The sequence below is a fragment of the Ahaetulla prasina genome, chromosome 1, assembly GCF_028640845.1.
Source record: "Ahaetulla prasina isolate Xishuangbanna chromosome 1, ASM2864084v1, whole genome shotgun sequence".
Lineage (NCBI taxonomy): Eukaryota > Metazoa > Chordata > Lepidosauria > Squamata > Colubridae > Ahaetulla > Ahaetulla prasina.
Window position 1 is genome coordinate 363864235 of NC_080539.1, and position 19565 is coordinate 363883799.

General features: G+C 38.4%; 1 protein-coding gene across 3 annotated transcripts in view; it reads left to right on the plus strand.

The window, feature by feature from the left end:
• The window catches only part of DOT1L (DOT1 like histone lysine methyltransferase), a 93339-nt gene that overhangs the window by 15543 nt on the left and 58231 nt on the right, over positions 1 to 19565 (plus strand). For all 3 annotated transcript variants that reach the window (XM_058163408.1, XM_058163404.1, XM_058163406.1), the window contains exons 2-5: positions 2645 to 2688; positions 8147 to 8221; positions 13574 to 13637; positions 16273 to 16501. In XM_058163408.1, the coding sequence (XP_058019391.1) occupies positions 2645 to 2688; positions 8147 to 8221; positions 13574 to 13637; positions 16273 to 16501 (412 nt within the window). The remainder of the gene's footprint in view (positions 1 to 2644; positions 2689 to 8146; positions 8222 to 13573; positions 13638 to 16272; positions 16502 to 19565) is intronic.

The following is a 19565-nucleotide window of genomic DNA, read 5'->3' on the forward strand; positions in this document are numbered from 1 at the left end:
TCAAATATAGTTGTAGGATTTAATTTATCTTCATTTCTTCTTTGTTGCATCACAAAGAATTTTTCAAGGCTCTAACATGCCTCTTTTGTAAATCCAGTAGAAAAAAATTATCCAAATCACTCTTTTGATTTATCATTTGTATTTTCCTTTTACATTTTAAAGCATCAGCCAGTTCCTTTTGTAAAATCTAATGAAACTTCTTTTCTAAGTCATTATCTTGCCCTGTTAGTTGTAAATCCCCTTTAAATGCCATTTGTGTTTCGTCAGATCAAATTTATTTTACATGTTATTTCAATAATGTAGAAACATAATATTATTACTGACATTGTTGATACTGTGATTATTACTTTCCAATTCAATATTTTCATTTTTAAACATTTTTACAACATTTTATAAACTTATACCTAAAAAATGTTAATTCCCTTAGTATTCAAATTTTGAAATCTTGAAATTGCTTATCTTTGTTTTGTCTTGTAAAAACCAAAACAGAATCTTATTTCCCATGAGAAGCTACTTGTTCCTTAGAATTAATTCCAAAATCTTATGGAAAAGCTTCAATACTCCAATTTTACTTGGATCCCTTAGTTAATTTATAACTTTCTAAGATTAAAACCTTATTTAGCTTTTTGCTGTTTATTTCAGTCTCTTTAAATATATAAGTTTATTATTATTATTTTAATTCAAGATTGAAGGTAAACTTACCAGGTGTTTTCAAACCTGTTGTTCTCTGATAGCTTGTTGTTGTTGTTAGTTGCAAAGTCGTGTCCAACCCATCGCGACCCCATGGACAATGTTCCTCCAGGCCTTCCTGTCCTCTACCATCCTCTAGAGTCCATTTAAGCTCATGCCTACTGCTTCAGTGACTCCATCCAGCCACCTCGTTCTCTGTCGCCCCCTTCTTTTGCCCTCAATCTTTCCCAGCATTAGGTTCTTCTCCAGTGAGTCCTTCCTTTTCATTAGGTGGCCAAAGTATTTGAGTTTCATCTTCAGGATCTGGCCTTCTAAAGAGCAGTCAGGGTTGATCTCCTCTAGGACTGACTTGTTTGTTTGCCTTGCAGTCCAAGGGACTCGCAGGAGTCTTCTCCAGCACCAGAGTTCAAAGGCCTCGATTCTTTGGCGCTCAGCCTTTCTTATGGTCCAGCCTTCACAGCCATACATTGCAACTGGGAAAACCATAGCCTTGACTATACGCACTTTTGTTGGCAGGGTGATGTCTCTGCTTTTTAGTACGCTGTCTAGATTTGTCATAGCTTTCCTTCCCAGGAGCAAGCGTCTTTTAATTTCTTGGCTGCAGTCCCCATCTGCGGTGATCTTAGAGCCCAGGAAAATAAAATCTGTCACTACCTCCATGTCTTCCCCATCTATTTGCCAGGAATTGAGAAGGCCGGATGCCATGATTTTAGTTTTCTTAATGTTGAGTTTCAAGCCAACTTTTGCACTCTCCTCCTTAATAAGCAGGTTCTGAAAGTGATTAGAAAGTGAGATCCATGAACTTAAGTATCTTTTAATACTCTCTGTCTTGATTGTAAGCAAGAAGACGGATCCCTTTGTCTCCCAGTGCTCAATCCAGGGAAAATTCCTATCCTGTGGTCTCCTCATGTGGAACAGCTGTTAGAAGTCTATATGGGCAATCTCCTGTCCTCTGTTTATCTAAATAGGTTCCAAGGAGCCAATCTACTCACCAATTTCTTGGTCTTTGCTGCAGTCATTGGCGCTGCATCTTCAGTTCACCCTACTTTCCCCAGAAATCATGAAGAATCTTGTTGCTTTTGATTAAGGATCTAATTATTTTATATTTCTGCTTTCCACAATTAAACAGATGTTCCCAAGAGCCCCAAGAAGGATATAAACGCAACAGCTTATCCTTGCTGTCTTTCTTTAGCACATGGAAATCAGAGATTGGCTGCTTCTAAACATGAATGTTCTATAGAACAGAGGTTCCCAACCCCGGGGCTGTGGACCAGCACTGGTCTGCAGCGTGTCCGAAACAGGGCTGCACAAATGAGTGAAGCCCCATCTGTGCATCCATGGCATACAGAGAGTGCACAAAACCATTCCCCCTCTGGTTTGCGGAAAATCCTCTTTCCATGGAACCGGTCCCATGATAAGCATTGGTTTCTACTCTTGTGTATTGCTATATAAACTGCATATATTTTGACATGCTGCATACAAAATTTGAAGATAAACTATAAAGAAGCCTTATTATCCCCTTTTGTTTCAAAATTTAGCTTGCTGAAATGAAATAAATTGGCCTATGGATTTAGAGGGATTGACCTCCTTCCATTTTGGAAGTGGAACTAGCTCCACTGTTCCGCTGAAACTGAATGCAATTGGCAGTATTTCTCATAGCTTTCATCATTCTGTGGTGCCCAGAGATAAGATTGCAGTAGATTGATCTAGTGTTGTGTAGAAGACACAAAAGGAATACCTTTCACACAAATGGGGAGAAATAGGAAGAATAGAATTTGTGTTGTGTTATTCTTGATAAAATGTTTTAATAAAGGAGGTTAAGTTTCCTTTTTCTGCATTTGCAAACAATGTTTATTAAAGCAAATGACTCTTGTACTGACAGTCAACGTAGTTGATGTCACTTCCTAGATGTCCTGAAGCCACCTCTTTCTGTGTTTTTTTTTTGTTGTTTCAGGACAAACACCATGATGCTGCTCACGAAATCATTGAGACAATTCGGTAGGTGTTAAGGCAAATATGCACTACAAACTTTCTCTCCGTTACGTTCCCAGGGCTGCATTTCAAAACAGCAAGTGACTCTTCTGATAGGGAAGAGATGAAGAATGGAAGCTTGGTTCTTGTTAGGATTCTACACTTGGTGTGTAATCTCAAATTTCTCTGATATGGTATGCTTTTCCATACAGACTTAAAATACCATTTCTGGGTTCCATTAAAAACAATGAAACAAAAGAATATAGGACACATAGGACATATATTGCGGTAAGCCATCAGTTTGTAACCCAGTTTGTTGGCTGGATTCACCCATGTTACCAAATCATAAATTATGGTGAACGAACTATTTGACCAAGTCACACAACGTCCTAATTCAAAACCAAATCCCATTCTGGTGTTGGAATGGGACAACTCGCCACAGTCAACTCCCCGCAGGACAATTCAACAATTTAATTATTAATATTTTAATTTTTCTGATTCACATTTCATTTTGTACTTCCTTTGGCATCCTTTCTTTAATGATTCTATTCCACTATTTCTTTAATATTAGTGTGATTCTTGTTCCACGGCAAATTGGCCATGGTGAGTTGTCTTGTGGCAAGTTGTCATATAACCTCTGATGTTCTTATGCTGCATACATCTAGTCACGTATTGACTTAGCATAAGGAGGACTATTGGAAGTGGTTAATAGATTAACAACAGATTCCCTCCTCCTCTCCTACTTCCCCCCTCCCCATCTTTTAATTGGGCACAGTATTTGGATCTTCATAGAATTTTATTTATGTCTTTTAGCTTTAGTGTCAACTTTATTTTTTTAAGATTGTAAGCTGCCCAGAATTACCCTGTGGTAAGGCGGGGAGCCAGTACACTTTACAAACAAAAGAAGCAGATAAATAAGGCAGCCTCTTAATTGCAGCCGTAGAGTTTCCAACAGTAGTCTTTCATATCACCTGCAGTCTGATTCTTATAACTGGATTTGTCAGGGATTGGATCAGGAATTCTCCAGTGCTTTCCAGTGACAAGAATATCAGTGCACAGGTTCAAAGGTGATCATGTATCTCAGTCACTGCGGCTGCTAGTGAGGAAGATGATGCAATGTGTCACCTTGGTTTTTCCCTCAGTAATTATAGCTGTGCATCTACTTTGGGAATTGGATAGTAAGCAATGGACTAGATTCTCTCTATCTCAGCTTAGCATACATTGCTTGCAGTTTATCCTTTTATTCTAGACCTAGGCTGTGGTGGGACTTGAATAACTGAACAACCAGTTCTCTCGCTGGGTAGGCGTAGCCGATTGGTCATGTGACTGGGTGGGTGATGTCACTTATCACATCCAGCCACACCTCCCGGCCGTTCAAAGGCACAGGTAGGATTCAGCCGGCTGGGGCTAATCCCACCACTGGCTGGCCCCACCCTCGCCCATTTTTCGGCCTGTTTTTTGGCCATTTTCAGGGCGTTTTGGGGACATTTTTCAGGCCGTTTTCTGGGCCACTTTTTGGGCCAAAGTCCTAGGATTCCTAGGACATACGGAGGCATGGAATCTTTGTCTGCTCATTGTTTCTGGTTTTGTAGGTCTGGATGCTGACAGTATTTCTGACTAGTTTGCAACTCTGCTGTGTTCTGACTGAAAATGTGCATTAAAAGCAGGTTTAACCTGTCCTCTAAATTACAGATTTATTACTGTTATGTGTAAGACCTACAAAGCTTGAAATACATTCACTGTAAAGATTATCACACCCTAGATGTATAGGATCAGAGCAGGTCCCTTTGTAACTTTTGCAGGTAGTTGGTTAGTTTCTCAGGATTAGGTTTAGAGAAGTGAAATTTGAAGACATTCTGAAACTAGAGGAAAAAGTAGGTTTTGAGGGCACATTGAAATAATTACATATGAACTTAGTACATTTAAAACATATAAACATAACTTAAAATGAATGCATCATTGACATATTTATGAGATGAGAAAATGTGCAACGAACTACTGCATCATTTGTAAAGATCTTAAGTTTTACTCTTGGAGAAATAGGGATAAATAAAAATTGAAAAAAATTACTTGTTTTGTATTAAAACAGTATATTTGAATAATATACAGGTACAGTTTAAAGGACTAAGAATTTGATGTAGTTCTGTATTCACAAATGATCTTTGATGCTTATTTATATGGATTTCTGTATGCTAGACATTTTCAGTAAATATTAACATATCTGGCCTTTAGCCCAACAAATTTTCATCAGCATTAATGCATATATGTATGTCTGCCTGTACATGCACACGTACTTATCCATGCACTCCTTTGGGAAGAACATTACTATTGATAACAGAACTTTCTCTGCTAGCCAGTGAAAACAAGACTGAGATTTTGTCTCAAAAAAGAGAAAACCATGAAAGAAAATAGTGTAGTATGTTGCTTTGAATATTAATTGGGCCAGAAAAGATTCAGTCCTTCATGTATGGGAATTATTTCACCTTTGGTCCAATAGTTTGATTTTAGTAGTGCAGTCCTTGTCTTAAATAGCTGCTCAAATAATCTTACCTGGATTCTACCAGAAACTTCCTTCTATCTTTGCCCCTTGAAGTAATTCTCTCTGATTGCATTAAGTAGCATTCTCTCAAAGACCTCATTGACTTTGTTATGAATAACAAATGGCTATCTTGTTGACAAACCACTAAATCTAAGCCTTCAGATAACTCCTTTATTTGGCCCAGTGGGATGTGGTTTTAAGTTTCTTGGGCAAAGCAGCATTGCCTCATTCCTTCTGGCTTTGTTGATGCAACACAAAAGATAACAACCTTTTATGGAACCCTTAAGTGAAGGATAAGCTGCAAATTGCCTTGCCCAATAACAGCCCTTTTGTCTGATACAGTCTAGCTATTTAAAATATTATCAGTTTTTGAGGTTCAGGCTTATCAAGATAGTTTACTGGAAAGAAAGCACAAACATAGGTACATCTAAGAGTTCCTTCTCTAAGACTTCCATGAGCCAGTTTGGTCTAGCGGTTAAGGTTCCAAGCAGGAGATCATGAATTCTAATCCAAACTTATCCATGAATGTCAGCTTGGGTGGCTTTGAGCCAGTCCCTTTCTCTCAGTCCAAACGAACTCACAGGTTTGTTGTTATGGGGAAAATAGGAGGAGGAAGGAGTATTAGGCATGTTCACTGCCTTGAATTATTTGTAAAAATTATAAATGTGGGATACAAATAAATCAAATAAATGATAACTATGTATGATACGGGCCAAGGTAGAATGGAAATATGATAGAAATATTAGTTTCCCTTTCTGAAAATTCTCTATGCCTCAGTATCACAAATCATGGCCTAGCTAATAAACCAGAATTTGTAATTGGTGCTCAAAGCCAGAAGAGGAATAGTAATCTGTGTGTTTGCCTCTTATCTCATTGTATCTTCTTTTGATACCACTTCTTTCCAATGTGTTAGCCTGGTATCTCCAGGCTGAAATAAACTGCTGCTTTCCAGACTCTGCATCAGTAGAATACAACTCATAATGCTCTTTAAAGCTGCCACTGATGTTACAATGTAGGCCTACATGAACTGTTTATGTTGGGGGTTTTTTAAGGACTAGCAGTTGGGGAGCAAGGATAAAGAGCTTATATGGAATTGCAGGGTTTTTTCCCCCTGCAATAAGTTATTGCTTGCCAGCATAAACATCTGTCCTTGCTGATGGTGATAAGCGAACATTTTCTCTCCTTTAATTTAGAATTCTCCCAGGGAATAACTATCGTTTTAGCTTCTATTGCCCCAAATTGTCAGCCTTTATAGTACGGGCAATCCTCAACTTACAACCACCATTGAGCCCAGAATTTCTGTTGATAAGTTAGTAACCCTGTTGTTAAATGAACCTGCCTTCCCCATTGACTTTGCTTGTGAGAAGGTCGCAAAAGGTGATCACAAGACCTTGGGACATAGCAATGGTCATAAATATGAACCAATTGCCAAGCATGTAAATTTTGATCACATGATCATGGGAATGCCACAAAGGTCGTAACTCTGAAACACAGCCATAAGTCACATTTTTCAGTGCCGTTGTAATTTTGAATGGTCACTAAATGAATGGTTGTAAGTTGAGGACTACCTGTATTTAGCATTGCTGTTTGGTTGCAGCATTGCAAAAAAGCATAAAATGTTGTAAACATCAGAAGGGAGGGAGCCATACAACAATAGTTAACATCTGCTCCGAATTATGAAGTCAGTCCAAGATGGTAATCCTTGGCATCTCCAATTCCAAGGATTTGTGATAGCGGGCAGGTGGTGGTGATAGAAATGCCATTTAGTACTGTCAGATTAGACCATGTTGGTCTCAGTGGACTTACATTGTATCACAACATTCTTATTTGAAAGAAGTGACAGCAACTGAGCACTTAATATTGCAGGTTGGTTACATTATTCTTCATGGATGTTGTTAAGGAGTATTCCTGAAATAGAATAGAATAGAATAGAATGGAATTTTTATTGGCCAAGTGTGATTGGACACACAAGGAATTTGTCTTGGTGCATATGCTCTCAGTGTACATAAAAGAAAAGATACCTTCATCAAGGTAAAACATTTACAACACAAATGATGGTCATAGGGTACAATTTAACACTTAATGATACAACACTTAATGAAAATCATAGGGTACAAATAAGCAATCAGGAACAATCAATATCAATATAAATCATAATGATTACCAGCAACAAAGTTACAGTCATATAGTCATAAGTGGAAAGAGATTGATGATGGGAACGATGAGAAGATTAATAGTAGTGCAAATTTAGTCAATAGTTTGACAGTGTTGAGGGAATTATTTGTTTAGCAGAGTGATGGCCTTCGAGAAAAAACTGTTCTTGTGTCTAGTTGTTCTGGTGTGCAGTGCTCTATAGTAAGCATAAAATAGATTAGTATTAATCTATTATTAATTATTAATTATAATTAATTAATAATTATATAATTGTAATTATATATAATTAATAATTATATATATTAATTATTATTATTAATAGTATTAGTATAGTAAGCATAAAATAGATTAGTAGAAGGTCCCACCTCCATCCTATCTATGCACTGGTTCTTTTGATCTGTTTTTAACTTTTGATGAATGATGTTGTAATGTTTCAATACAGTAATTATTTTATTCTATTAATTGTGGTATTGTAAGCCACCCAGAGTTGCTTGGTAGAGAGATGGGTGGCAAACAAATTTCATTAAAAAAAACCCCAATAAAATAAAGTTTAACTACCTTAAAATTATTTCTTGGAGACTTGAAAATAGCCATTACGCTGAATGCCTGAGAAGAATATTTCTTGCTCCAGTTGAATAAATGTTTTTTCTTTTTCTCAGACCATCAGTGAACTGCAAATGATGAATAGTAAATGTATTTGGACTGGTAGGGATCTTTTTTTAAAAAAAAAAACAGATAGGAATTTAGGAAAGTTGCTTGAAAGATTAATTGATCTTTGTTTTTGTTTTTCAGGTGGGTCTGTGAAGAAATTCCAGACCTCAAGCTTGCTATGGAAAACTATGTTTTAATTGACTATGATACTAAAAGGTGAGAAAACGATAATCTATTTAATTCTTCAGTAGGGGTAACTTATTATAGCAGGACTAAATGCAGCAATTAAAGGCTTGTGTATTACCATTGCAGTTACAAAAGGCATTTGGATAATTGGTACCTGGTATGGAATTAGTGTCAGATGCTGTAAAAATAATTTTTAAAAATATACATAGTGCTTTTGAATATTTCTGTTATATTTTATATTTCTGTTATAGTCTGTTATACCTGTATTTAACAGCTGAATACAGCAGCTGTTTACATAATACAGGTAATCCTTGGTTAACAATGGCAGTTGGGACCAGAATTGCTGTCACTAAGTGATAGAGTTGTAAAGTGTGATGTAACATGAAGTGCTGCTTAGCAACAGCAATTCTGGGAGTCCTGATAGCCAAGGAACATTGGAAATTGTGTTCGTGTGATTCTGGTGACACTTTTATGGCCAGTATTCTGAAGATTGATTGCAACTATCACTTGTTCAGTGACCTTTTTAAGTTTGAACAGTCACTGAACTAAACTGCATGTGGCACAAGCAACAAGGAGCTTAAAAAAATCCTTGGGAACAAGTATGAACATCAATTGTTGGCAAAGGTTTTCATCTTTATTCCATTCCACCAAATATGAATGATTGTTTGGATCCACGCAAAGGTCTTCTTTGGTTGCAGTTGTGCTTTGCAACCTCCTGCATAACAAGGCCTGTTCTATTCCCTTCTTAGCTTCCATTTGGCAGGATGTTTTAACTGTTGAGTTGCAGATTTTGGTATTGATGAATTATATTTCTTGGATCCAAAACTATAATTTCTTTTGAGAACGTATTTTATTGCCTTTTTGTTTTTCTTTACATGGTCAGCATTTTTGAGAATATTTTCTAAAAGGCGGTTTAAAAAAAATTAATAAATTATAACCACTGCATGAAATTTCCCCCCCCCCCTTTTTTTTTTTAACTTTTGCTGCAAAACGCCAAGCAGTAAATGAGTAGTCTGACTGCCGCTTTGTGTTTTGTCTCTTAAGGCATGTAACCAAAATTGGCATTAATGAAGGCCTTTGAGGGAATCCTGGTTTCATTGTTAGGGGTTGTTCCTTTTCCACTTCAAAGTAAATTGGAAGCAGATGTTACCAAAATAAACCACAGCAGCTTTTATTTATTTATTTATATCCCTGTTGGGAGATACAATGCAGCTTAAAGATGACTTTGGACTCTTAAATGTTATTCTGCTGTGAGTTAATCTGGAGCAGTAGTGCAAAGGGTTCCCGGCTGACCTGCCAAAATAGCCTTATGGAGTTTTAGATTATCAATTACTCTGCAATTCCTGTCAAACAATTCTAACTGCATCTTTTAGGCAAAGCTACAGTTAATAAACTTTAGATTTCTTATATTTAGAATAAAAACCATAGGTTTGTAGAGTTGGAAAGGACTAAGGATTGTCATCCCTCTGCAGCATTCAGGAAAACCGCTTCTACCATCATTGAGAGATGGCGGCACAGCTTCTTCTTAAAAGCTTATTGGTAGTGTTGTAAAACTAGGACCGTGATGGCGAACCTATGGCATGCGTATCAGTGGGCATGCGAGCTCAGCTCCAGCATGTGCGGCCCACCAGAAGTAGGGAAACAGGCTGTTTCCTGCCTCTGGAGGGCCTTGGGGGTGGTGGGGAAGGCTCATTTTTCTCTCTCCCCAAACTCCAGAGTCTTTCTAGGAGTCTGGGGAGGGTAAAAACGGCCTTCCCCACCCTAGAAAGACTCTGGAGCCTGGGGAGAGAGAAAAATGGGCCTACCGGGCCATCATGTGCCAGGAGCAGGGAGGGAGGGGTCACGTGTGCATGCACGGGGGCGGGGCGCATAGAATTACGAGTGTGGGTGGGCACCCACGACCCCCCCTCCGCACTCCCCCTGTTCCTGGCATGCGATGGGAAAAAGGTTAGCCATCACTGGTTGAGTCAAAAATAAGTCCAATTGCCATGAATCAACCTTCAGAAAACTTTTCCTGCATGATTTGACAATCTTCATCCGTTCTCAACTAAGATGAGTTTTCTTCTATTTATGAAATCCAATGGCTAAAACTTATATGTTCACATCTTCTGCACATGGTTTCTGTGGCCATGGAAAATAGTTCTTTATCATCTTTCCTGTAACTTCTCTTTCTGTACCTGAACTGTGCTATTATGTGTGCCCAAAATCTTCTTTTCCTCAGACTGATCATTCCTACCTCTTCTCAAAGGGCATGCCCTCAAGTCTCCATATCACCTTTGTTGCCAACTCTCTAACCCCAAATTCTTGGAAATGTACACAAATGTTTCAGTTGTGGTTTCATTGGTGCCCAGTAGAGAGGAATAACTAACAACTTCCTCTTTCTTTGGTACAGTTCTTCTTGTAATGAAGCCCAAGAGTACCTTGCCCTTGTAACAGCTGTCTCTCACATGTTCATGCTGATTCATGTTCATTGACAATGACCATACTCAAATCTTCAAACAACAAACTCCCCATCTTATATGTGTGCCTTATAATTTTTCTCTAAATGTAATTACATTTTTCCCAGTTGAATGATGTTTTGTTCTTCTCTGTCTAGATTTACAGATCTCTTTCTGCCATCCTGAACGTTGGCTGAACTTGCAGTGAAATTGTGTTAATTGTGATAGTTCACAGTGTCTTCCTTAATTGGGTGTCCTTCCTATTGAGTATAATGGCTATGGACAATGAAAATTGTGCCCTAACCTCTGGAAGTCAGCAGGTTTAGGAAAGCTACTTTAATCCCCTTTCTTTGTGTTTTTTAATAGGTAAATACGGTAACTCCTTGGGCTTAATTCATTAGAAACTTTTAATTGTTTTTGAGTTATTAATTCTTTTTTTGAATATCTTGCCTTTAACTACGAGAAAGCCTAAGTTGCTAACATTACTAAGGACAAGGATACATGCGATAACCACAATTGAAAAGCAAATAGCAGATAAAATTATTAATCAGATTAACTTTTAAACTGCTGTGAAACAAATAGCTTTCAAAGAAACAATATGATATATATTTAAGGAAACTGTTAAACAGACTTCATGGGACAGAAGAGTTCTGGCCTATATTCTGATTAAAAGAGGAATAGATATAAAGGGAATATACAAAGAAGTCTCTTTAGATGGTTTCAGTTGCGAGGCAGGATCCTGCAGCATTAGTAGGATTTAATTAAGGAGACTCTGAAAATAAAATTTGAAATTGTAATCACTTGTCAGTAAATACTTCTTTTTACCATGATACTTTCTGCAGATATGCTGATTGTTGATTATTTGAACTTCGCTTTTTTAAGCAAAAATTGGAGAAGTTTAGAGTTTGAGCATTGACCTTAATACATTCTGGAATGGGGTGGTGGTTGTTTATTTTCATTTTTTTGTGGAGAAACTGAGTTGTTTGCATGCTGTTCTTCCCTTGCGAAATGACAAAACGAATACTAAATCCTGCATGTCATCTTCAGCCTAATCAAGGACCTGGGTTAAATATTAACTGGCAAGACTCTATAAGCCTTTGCAGCACACATGGGAGTATAGTTTCAGAATACAGTCTGTGTCACTCCATTTTAATTCATGAGCCTTTTTTCTCCACCCCAAGAGAAGCAAAACATTTTAACTTTCACAAATTCTCTTCATGGATTAAAATCTCCAGTACTTAATGCTTCAATATTATACCTAGAGGCTGGTACTATGCCTTTAGGATATTGGTTAATGCTATCCCGTTTGTCACTGTGTTGCACAACACAGTGGATATTCTTGGCAAATGAGATTGCTGTTCCTTACCAGTTTAACTGTTTGTGAATATCATGAGTCAATTAATCTGGTAAACTTTTCATATGGGATTTTTTTTTTCCTTTGTGCTTTCCCTCTGTACCTTACACTTTGAAAGGTGCGGCTGTTAATTAATGTTTAGGTAGACGCGCTTACCAGATATACTTTGTTCTTTTATTAAAATTCTGTGATCTTCTCTGGCTGTGCTTCAGTTAGAATATGGCCTCTCTTTTGCATTTGAACCTTTTCTTCCCTGGTTCCTGGTTCTCTCACACTTCAAACAGCACATCGCACTGAAGGACAGATTTGCACAAGTAACTGCATGTAGTAACCACAGAAGTAGTTAGCAGCTTCAGAGACAAAGAGGTTTTCCAGCTGCTGATGTGCCGGTTCCAAACATATGGATTCTAATGTTTATGGAAACCGTAGGCATATTTCTCGGGGGGGGGGGAATGGTACTTCTGCATTCTCATTGCATGAGTTAGATAAGCCATTGGGCTTTTTCCAAATAGAGCAAGTGTGCTACTGTGAATGCCACTGAGATATCCTGGGATACCTTTTGAAAATACAAACATAACAAGATTGGAAATTGACCACACACCCTTGGGATTAGGCAACAACATTGGTGACTGTTCGGTTACAAAGGCAGGTTTATTGCTGACATGCTCCAATATGCTCTCCTGTTGTTTTGGCGTAGCTGCACAGCTCTCTGCACTGAAGCTTGAAATCTGATTATGCAGTGGCCATGTGACTGGCATGTCCCTCCCTTCTTTCCTCCCCCTCTATCCTCATGACCTGAGATGATTCTTTGATTCTTTCATCCTCAGTTAGGTTGCCTGGTTTAGGGGGGAAAAAAACAAACATTAGTCCAAACAGCTCAGATGATGAATCTTGTATGCCTACAGCAGCATTCTCTAATCTGGTGCCCTCCGGGTGTTCCTGGGATTATAATTTGCAGACTATTCAGCTAGTCTGCAAATTATGGAAAACGAATATCATTTTACTCAGACAATCAATTGTCCCCTAGGAGAACTTCGGCACTGAATTATTTTGAAATGCTGCTTCTGAAAAAAATCAGAATTATTAACACCAATTAGGGTGCACCTGTGTCCATGCATTTTAACGCTGACATGTTAAGCAATGTAGAAGTTAATGAATTGTGCTATCTTAATTGTTTTAAATGTTTCAGTAAAAATTTTTATTTTATTTGCAGCGCTAAAGTTCCTAGCCTCTTATGTATGATTGAGTCCATGTAAATTCAGTAGAACTAATTTCTGAATGTATAGGACTATGTCACAAGAGTATTTTTATTAAAAGTTTTTTTCTAGACAAATATTTCAGTTGATTTACTTGTGGCTACTGGGAATAGGTAGCCTGACAACTTGTATTGAAATACATATATCCAACATGTTGATCCTATAACCTTTAAGGAATTAGAAGATACTTCAGAAAAACTTTCTGGAAAGTTGTCCAAAAGTATAATTAATATAGTTTCTAAGGGAGGTTTGTGACTGGACAGACAATTGTAAGAATATTGAGAGAATATGTATTTGCCTAACTTACTCTTGTCTTTCTGTCTCATTATTTTAGCTTCGAAAGCATGCAAAGACTTTGTGACAAATACAACCGAGCTATTGACAGCATTCATCAGTTGGTATGTGTTCCTTGCTGTTTTGTTTTTGCAATTTGTTTAGGCAACTGGTTTCAAGGTCATCAAGCAGTACAGATCACTTTGCTGATTCACTATAGGTGTAAAATTTTAAAAGTGGCTCACTAACCAGTAATTGTCTGATTTAGGATCAATCGATCAGTCAATCAATCAATAGCTAACTAGCAGCCAAATCAATCCCCAAATTGTTGTATGTGGAGGGTGAATAAGGAGATTTGAGTCTTTACCTATCTGTCACCATAAGAAATAAGAGGTCTTGCTGACTCCTCCTCCTATTTTCAGCAGTAATATTCTTGATTGTTCTGTCTTCAAAAATGTATGAGAAGAAACATCCATGTAAACACGTAGCCTTTGAATTAAAATGATTGGTTGCTTAGTGACTGTTTAAAGTTATGACAGACTCCCTCAAAAACTATGGTTTTGACTTTTACCTTCTCCAATCACTTATGTGATTTTTTTTTCCTTGAAAACTAACATTCCCAGTTTCTGGGAAGAAAAGCCCCATAATGAACAATGTGTTTGCTTAATGACCACTGAGTTTGTTTAACAACTGCACAAAAAAAGGCATAAAATTGGATCCAGTCACTTTACAACTCACAATTTATGATCATAATTGCCAGGCTCAATTATAGCAATGGCACTTAGACTTATATACCGCTTCACAGTGCTTTACAGCCCTCTCTACAGAGTCAGCATATTGCCTCCAACAACCAGCGTCTTCATTTTACTGACCTCAGAAGGATGGAAGGCTGAGTCAGTCTCGAGCCAGTCAGAATTGAACTCCTGAACAGTGAATTAGCCCTGCAGTTCTGCATTCTAACCACTGGACCACCACTGCTCTTAGATGAGTTACCCAGAATCATTGGGACTAAGGTGGCAAAGAAATTTAATTAATAGTAATAATAGTGAATAATGAGGCAGGAAAGCAAAGCTATATTTTATATTTTAATATTGGAATATCTTAATTTTTAATTTCAGCATATGTGTACCACTTTTGCATAAATTACAATAAAATGATACAAGGTATAATAACATCAAATATTAATATTAATCAATTAGAAATATTCATTGTGCTAAGTAAAACAACTGAATAAACATAAATCCAACATTTATTTATAAATTTATATTTCCTTTCCTGTTGAGGACTTCAGGGTGTAATACTTGGTTAATCTCTTTTCTTCCACCCTTTCCCCATTTTGCCTTAAAAAACATTGTGAAACACCTTAAATTGAGAACCAGAATGAATGTTGAATTTCAAAGTGGTGTGGAGATTTGAACTTGTGTCTCCCCAGGAGCAAAATGATAATTCCAGAAGACTTTTTTTGCGTTATAGTTTTGCCTACAATTTGATAAAGTTAGAACAAAAGCCAACCCTGTCAAGCTGATTTGAGATACCAGACAAATGTGAGATATAGTAGCCATTCGCTCTCACAGGGAGGGACTCCTCAGGGTGCCGTCAGCCAGGCAGTGCCGGCTGGCGACGCCCAGGGGAAGGGCCTTTTCTGTGGGGGCTCCCGCCCTCTGGAACGAACTTCCCCCAGGACTTCGTCAATTTCCTGACCTTCGAACCTTTCGCCGCGAGCTTAAGACACATGTTTTCATTTGCGCAGGACTGGACTAGGATTTTAAATTTTAAATTTGGTTTTTAATGGGGTTTTTATCATTCTATTGGGGTTTTAATATTCGGCCGTATGTAATAAGTTTTTTAATTGGGGTTTTAATTTGTATTTATGTATATTTTACGTGGCTGTTAACCGCCCTGAGTCCCCCGGGAGATAGGGCGGTATATAAATATGATTAAATAAATAAATAAATAAATAAATAAATAAATAAATAAATAAATAAATAAATAAATAAATTAACTTACATGTCTATTGCACAGAGGAGGAAAAATTGGTCAGTGACAATTAGCCATAATGATTGTAGGGAAAGGATATTTTAGAGGCAGCCTGTCTCTGAACATCAGTAGCTAGGGGCATGCATGACAAAGAAAGCCTGTTGCTTTCAGGGTTTGTTTATATGCTTTTCAAAAGCAACTTGTTGGCCAACACAGAATGTTGCTCAGCTCAGGAATGCTGAGCAAAGGGAAAAAAAGAGAGCTGCAAACCATAGTTTGTCTACTGTTTAGAAAGCACAGACCATGATGTATATGATGTCTCTTACTACCAACAGTACACTTCATTAGAATTTTGGTAGCATACATGCTTAATTAAAATGGGTTAGAGGCAGTAGTGGGATTCAAGTAATTTAACAACTGATTCTCTGCCCTCATGATTTCTTCCCACAACCAATTTGGCAAACTGCTCAGAAAGTTAACAACCGGTTCTCCCGAAGTGGTGCGAACTGGTTGAATCCCACCACTGGTTAGAGGTAAGTTGACTATACTAGGGTTAATGCTTATATGGTAAGTCTAGTAACATGGCAGGTGTTTGTCACAAGAGTGAAGGATTTACTCGGTCACTTTAACTTTTCCAGCCTATTTTTCCTTACTTGAATCATGTTCTTGGTGCTGTTGATGTTATGAACAAGCATTGAGGGGAGTTTTGCGCTTTGAAAGGTATTTTTGCTATAAGGATCAAATTGTGATTGAGATAAATGGGTTTCTTGTTTCATTCTTCAGTGGAAAGGAACCACCCAACCCATGAAACTGAATACCCGCCCTTCCAATGGGCTTCTGCGCCATATCCTACAGCAAGTATATAACCACTCAGTGACGGACCCAGAAAAACTCAACAACTATGAACCCTTTTCCCCAGAAGTGTATGGAGAGACTTCTTTTGACTTGGTGGCCCAGATGATAGATGAAATAAAAATGACTGAAGATGACCTCTTTGTAGACTTAGGCAGTGGTGAGTGTTCACTACCCAGTTCTCTCTCCTGACTCGACTCAAAATACGGTAGTTCAAGCAGAATTGTTATGTGTTTTGTGAATAACCAATCCATAGCTTGAAATTCGTGTTTTGTTTACTGGCAAATGATGTTCTTTGGCATTGACCTTCTTCATGTCTTGGTAAGCTGCAGTGCTGGCTTCTAATAGACAGTAAGTACTAAGTTGGAAATATATCACAATTTACTGTAACGCAAAGCTTGGTGACTGGAATTAGAAACCATAGTGGTTTTCCAATTTTGACATGATGGAAATAGATCATAATTGTGGCAATTGACATCATCAGTGTCCCAACTAGGTCGTTGAGAACCACAAAATGAGGGTGGTAACTAGAGAGTGTAGGAGTGGGGTGGGGATGGAAATAAAAATAAAAGCATGTGACATCAAGCTCTGGCCAGCCAACAGTTGTGATATTATGTCTCCAACATGTGTAGTTTTAGTCATGTGCATTTATTTTTGCCTTAACATCTGGTACACCGATGGCTAACCTTTTTGCTGTCGTGTGCCAAAAGTGGGTGGAGCATGGGGGGGATCGTGGGTGTGCGTGCCCACACCCATAATTCAATGCGCCCCCCCCCACGCATGCCCTCCCCAGGCTCCAGAGGCTTTCTTGGAGCCTGGAGAGGGAGAAAATGGCTTTCCCCACCCCCCAGAGGCCCTCTGGAGGCCGGAAATGGCCTGTTTCCCAACTTCTGGTAGGAACGGAGTGGCCCAAAAATCAGCTGGCCGGTGCACGCATGTGTGCTGAGCTAGGGCAATGCTTGTGTGCCCACAGATATGGCTCCATGTGCCACCTGTGGCTCGTGTGCCATAGGTTCGCCATCATGGATCTAGTACTACTCATTAAATCTCTAGGTGGCTCCAATACTATATTCCTCTTGTGTGCTCCTATGCTTCCAAGAAGTTTTTGGGTTCATTTGTTTGGTTCGGAAAAAAGACCTAAGTTTAATATTTCTTGTAATTACAAATTTTAAAATAGCGTTGCCCGTTTTGGCTAAACCCAGAGCCTAAAATTCACTTTTATAGAATCTAGTAGTTGGAGAAGCAGGAACTTCAGTTAATGCAGCTAATAGCATTTCTATGACCCTGTCACTATCGATTCGCCCAGGGAAAACAGTCAGTGGGTGTCTGTTGTGGGTATCTAGGGAGCGGCTGAACCTTCCTTTGTTGAAGAGCAGTTCCTTGTGCCATAAGGCAAACCCACAGTGAAACTGAGAGGAATGTTGCAGCCAATATGGGGGGAAAAAATCTATACAATCTGAAGTTGTTGGGTTCATCTAGAATAGTTTTTTGGCTGAATGATTCCTTCTCTTGCAGCTAGGTAATTTGTTAAGCGGCAGAGGAGAGTTAAAGGTTCCAGAATCTTTCTTTAGTCTTTGAACTCCCTGTTGATTCTGCTGTGCAGATTCTTATTTTTCCAGCTATCATGTCCTGATAACACGAAATCTTAATATATTTTTGACTAATATATTTCCCTACTGCCTCCGGGTAGGCAATAGAATTAGCAACAAAGCCTTGTTGTTTATTATTGTTATTATTATCATTATAGCTTATTTATTTATTTGTATCCTGCCTTTAATATTTTTACATATAACTCAAGGAGGTAAACATATCCAACACATCTTCCTCCTCCTATTTTCCCCACAACAACAGCAACCCTATGAGGTTGGCTGAGAGGGAGGGAGGGAGGGAGGGGGGGAGAGAGAGAGAGAGAGAGAGAAACTGACTTAAAGTCACTCAGTTTCCTGCTGTTTTGTCAATGAAAAAAGAGCTACAAGTGCTTTTTTGTCTATTTCTCTCCCAGCCAAGTTGGTAATTGTTTTGGAGGTGTTTTTTTTTTTTAAAAAAGGAAAGCAAATTTGCATTTGGAACATTTTCCTGAGCTGATAATATGGGATTGTAACAAGGGTGGGTTCTAATTTTTTTTTACTACTGGTTCTGTGGGCGTGGCTTATTTTGTGAGCGTGGCTTGATGGTCCTGTGGCACTGGGCGTGGCTTGGTGGGCATGTGACTGGGTGAGAGTGACTTGGCAGTCATGTGACTGGGTGGGCGTGGCCAATAACAATAAATAATAAAAATAATAAACAAAGTATACAAAACAATAAGAGGTACCAAAAAACAACTTTCACACTTTACACCCACACAACACAACAACTGACACACACAATGTAAAAGCAGCTGCACTTCACCCAAAATGGCCCCTGCAACAAGCAGGAACCTCACACAGCCACAAAAAGCTCAAAAACCAACTTTCACACTTTACACACACACACACACACACACACACACACACACACACACACACCACAACTGACACACACAATGTAAAAGCAGCTGCATTTCACCCAAAATGGCCCCTGCAACAAGCAGGAACTTCACACAGCCACAAAAAGCTCAAAAACCAATTTTCACACTTTACACACACACAACACAATACACACACACACACAAACACACAATACCACATATAGCTTTGTGAGATTTTGTGTAGTTAGAGTGAAACACTACAGAAACACACCAAATCTCAGAAAGCTGCACTAATATTTTATTTTATTATTTTATTTATATTTTTTAGATCAGGGGTCTCCAACCTTAGTAACTTTAAGGTTTGTTGACTTCAACTCCCAGAGTTCCCCAGCTGGCTGAGGAACTCTGGAATTTAAGTCCATAAGCCTTAAAGTTACTAAGGTTGGAGACCCCTGTTTTAGATAAAAGCAGCTAAATTTAAAACTTCCTTAACTTTTAATTGCTGTCTAAAAACCCAACTCCTTAAAAAGAAAACCCAATTAACTATTTTTTAATAGTTTACTTACCCAATTGAGGCAGGTAGATTGAGTTGCTCACTGAGGAGATGGATTGCAGGCAGGCAGATTCAGTTGCTGGCTGATGCAACTGATTGCAGAAGCCATGGCTTTGCAAGCCCGGAAGGAGCCATAATTAGGTAAGTGGGGCGATTGGGGGGGCATGGGCGGGGGCTGTTGTAAGGGGTTATTAAAAATGATTTTAAAAGCCTGTGATGATCTGG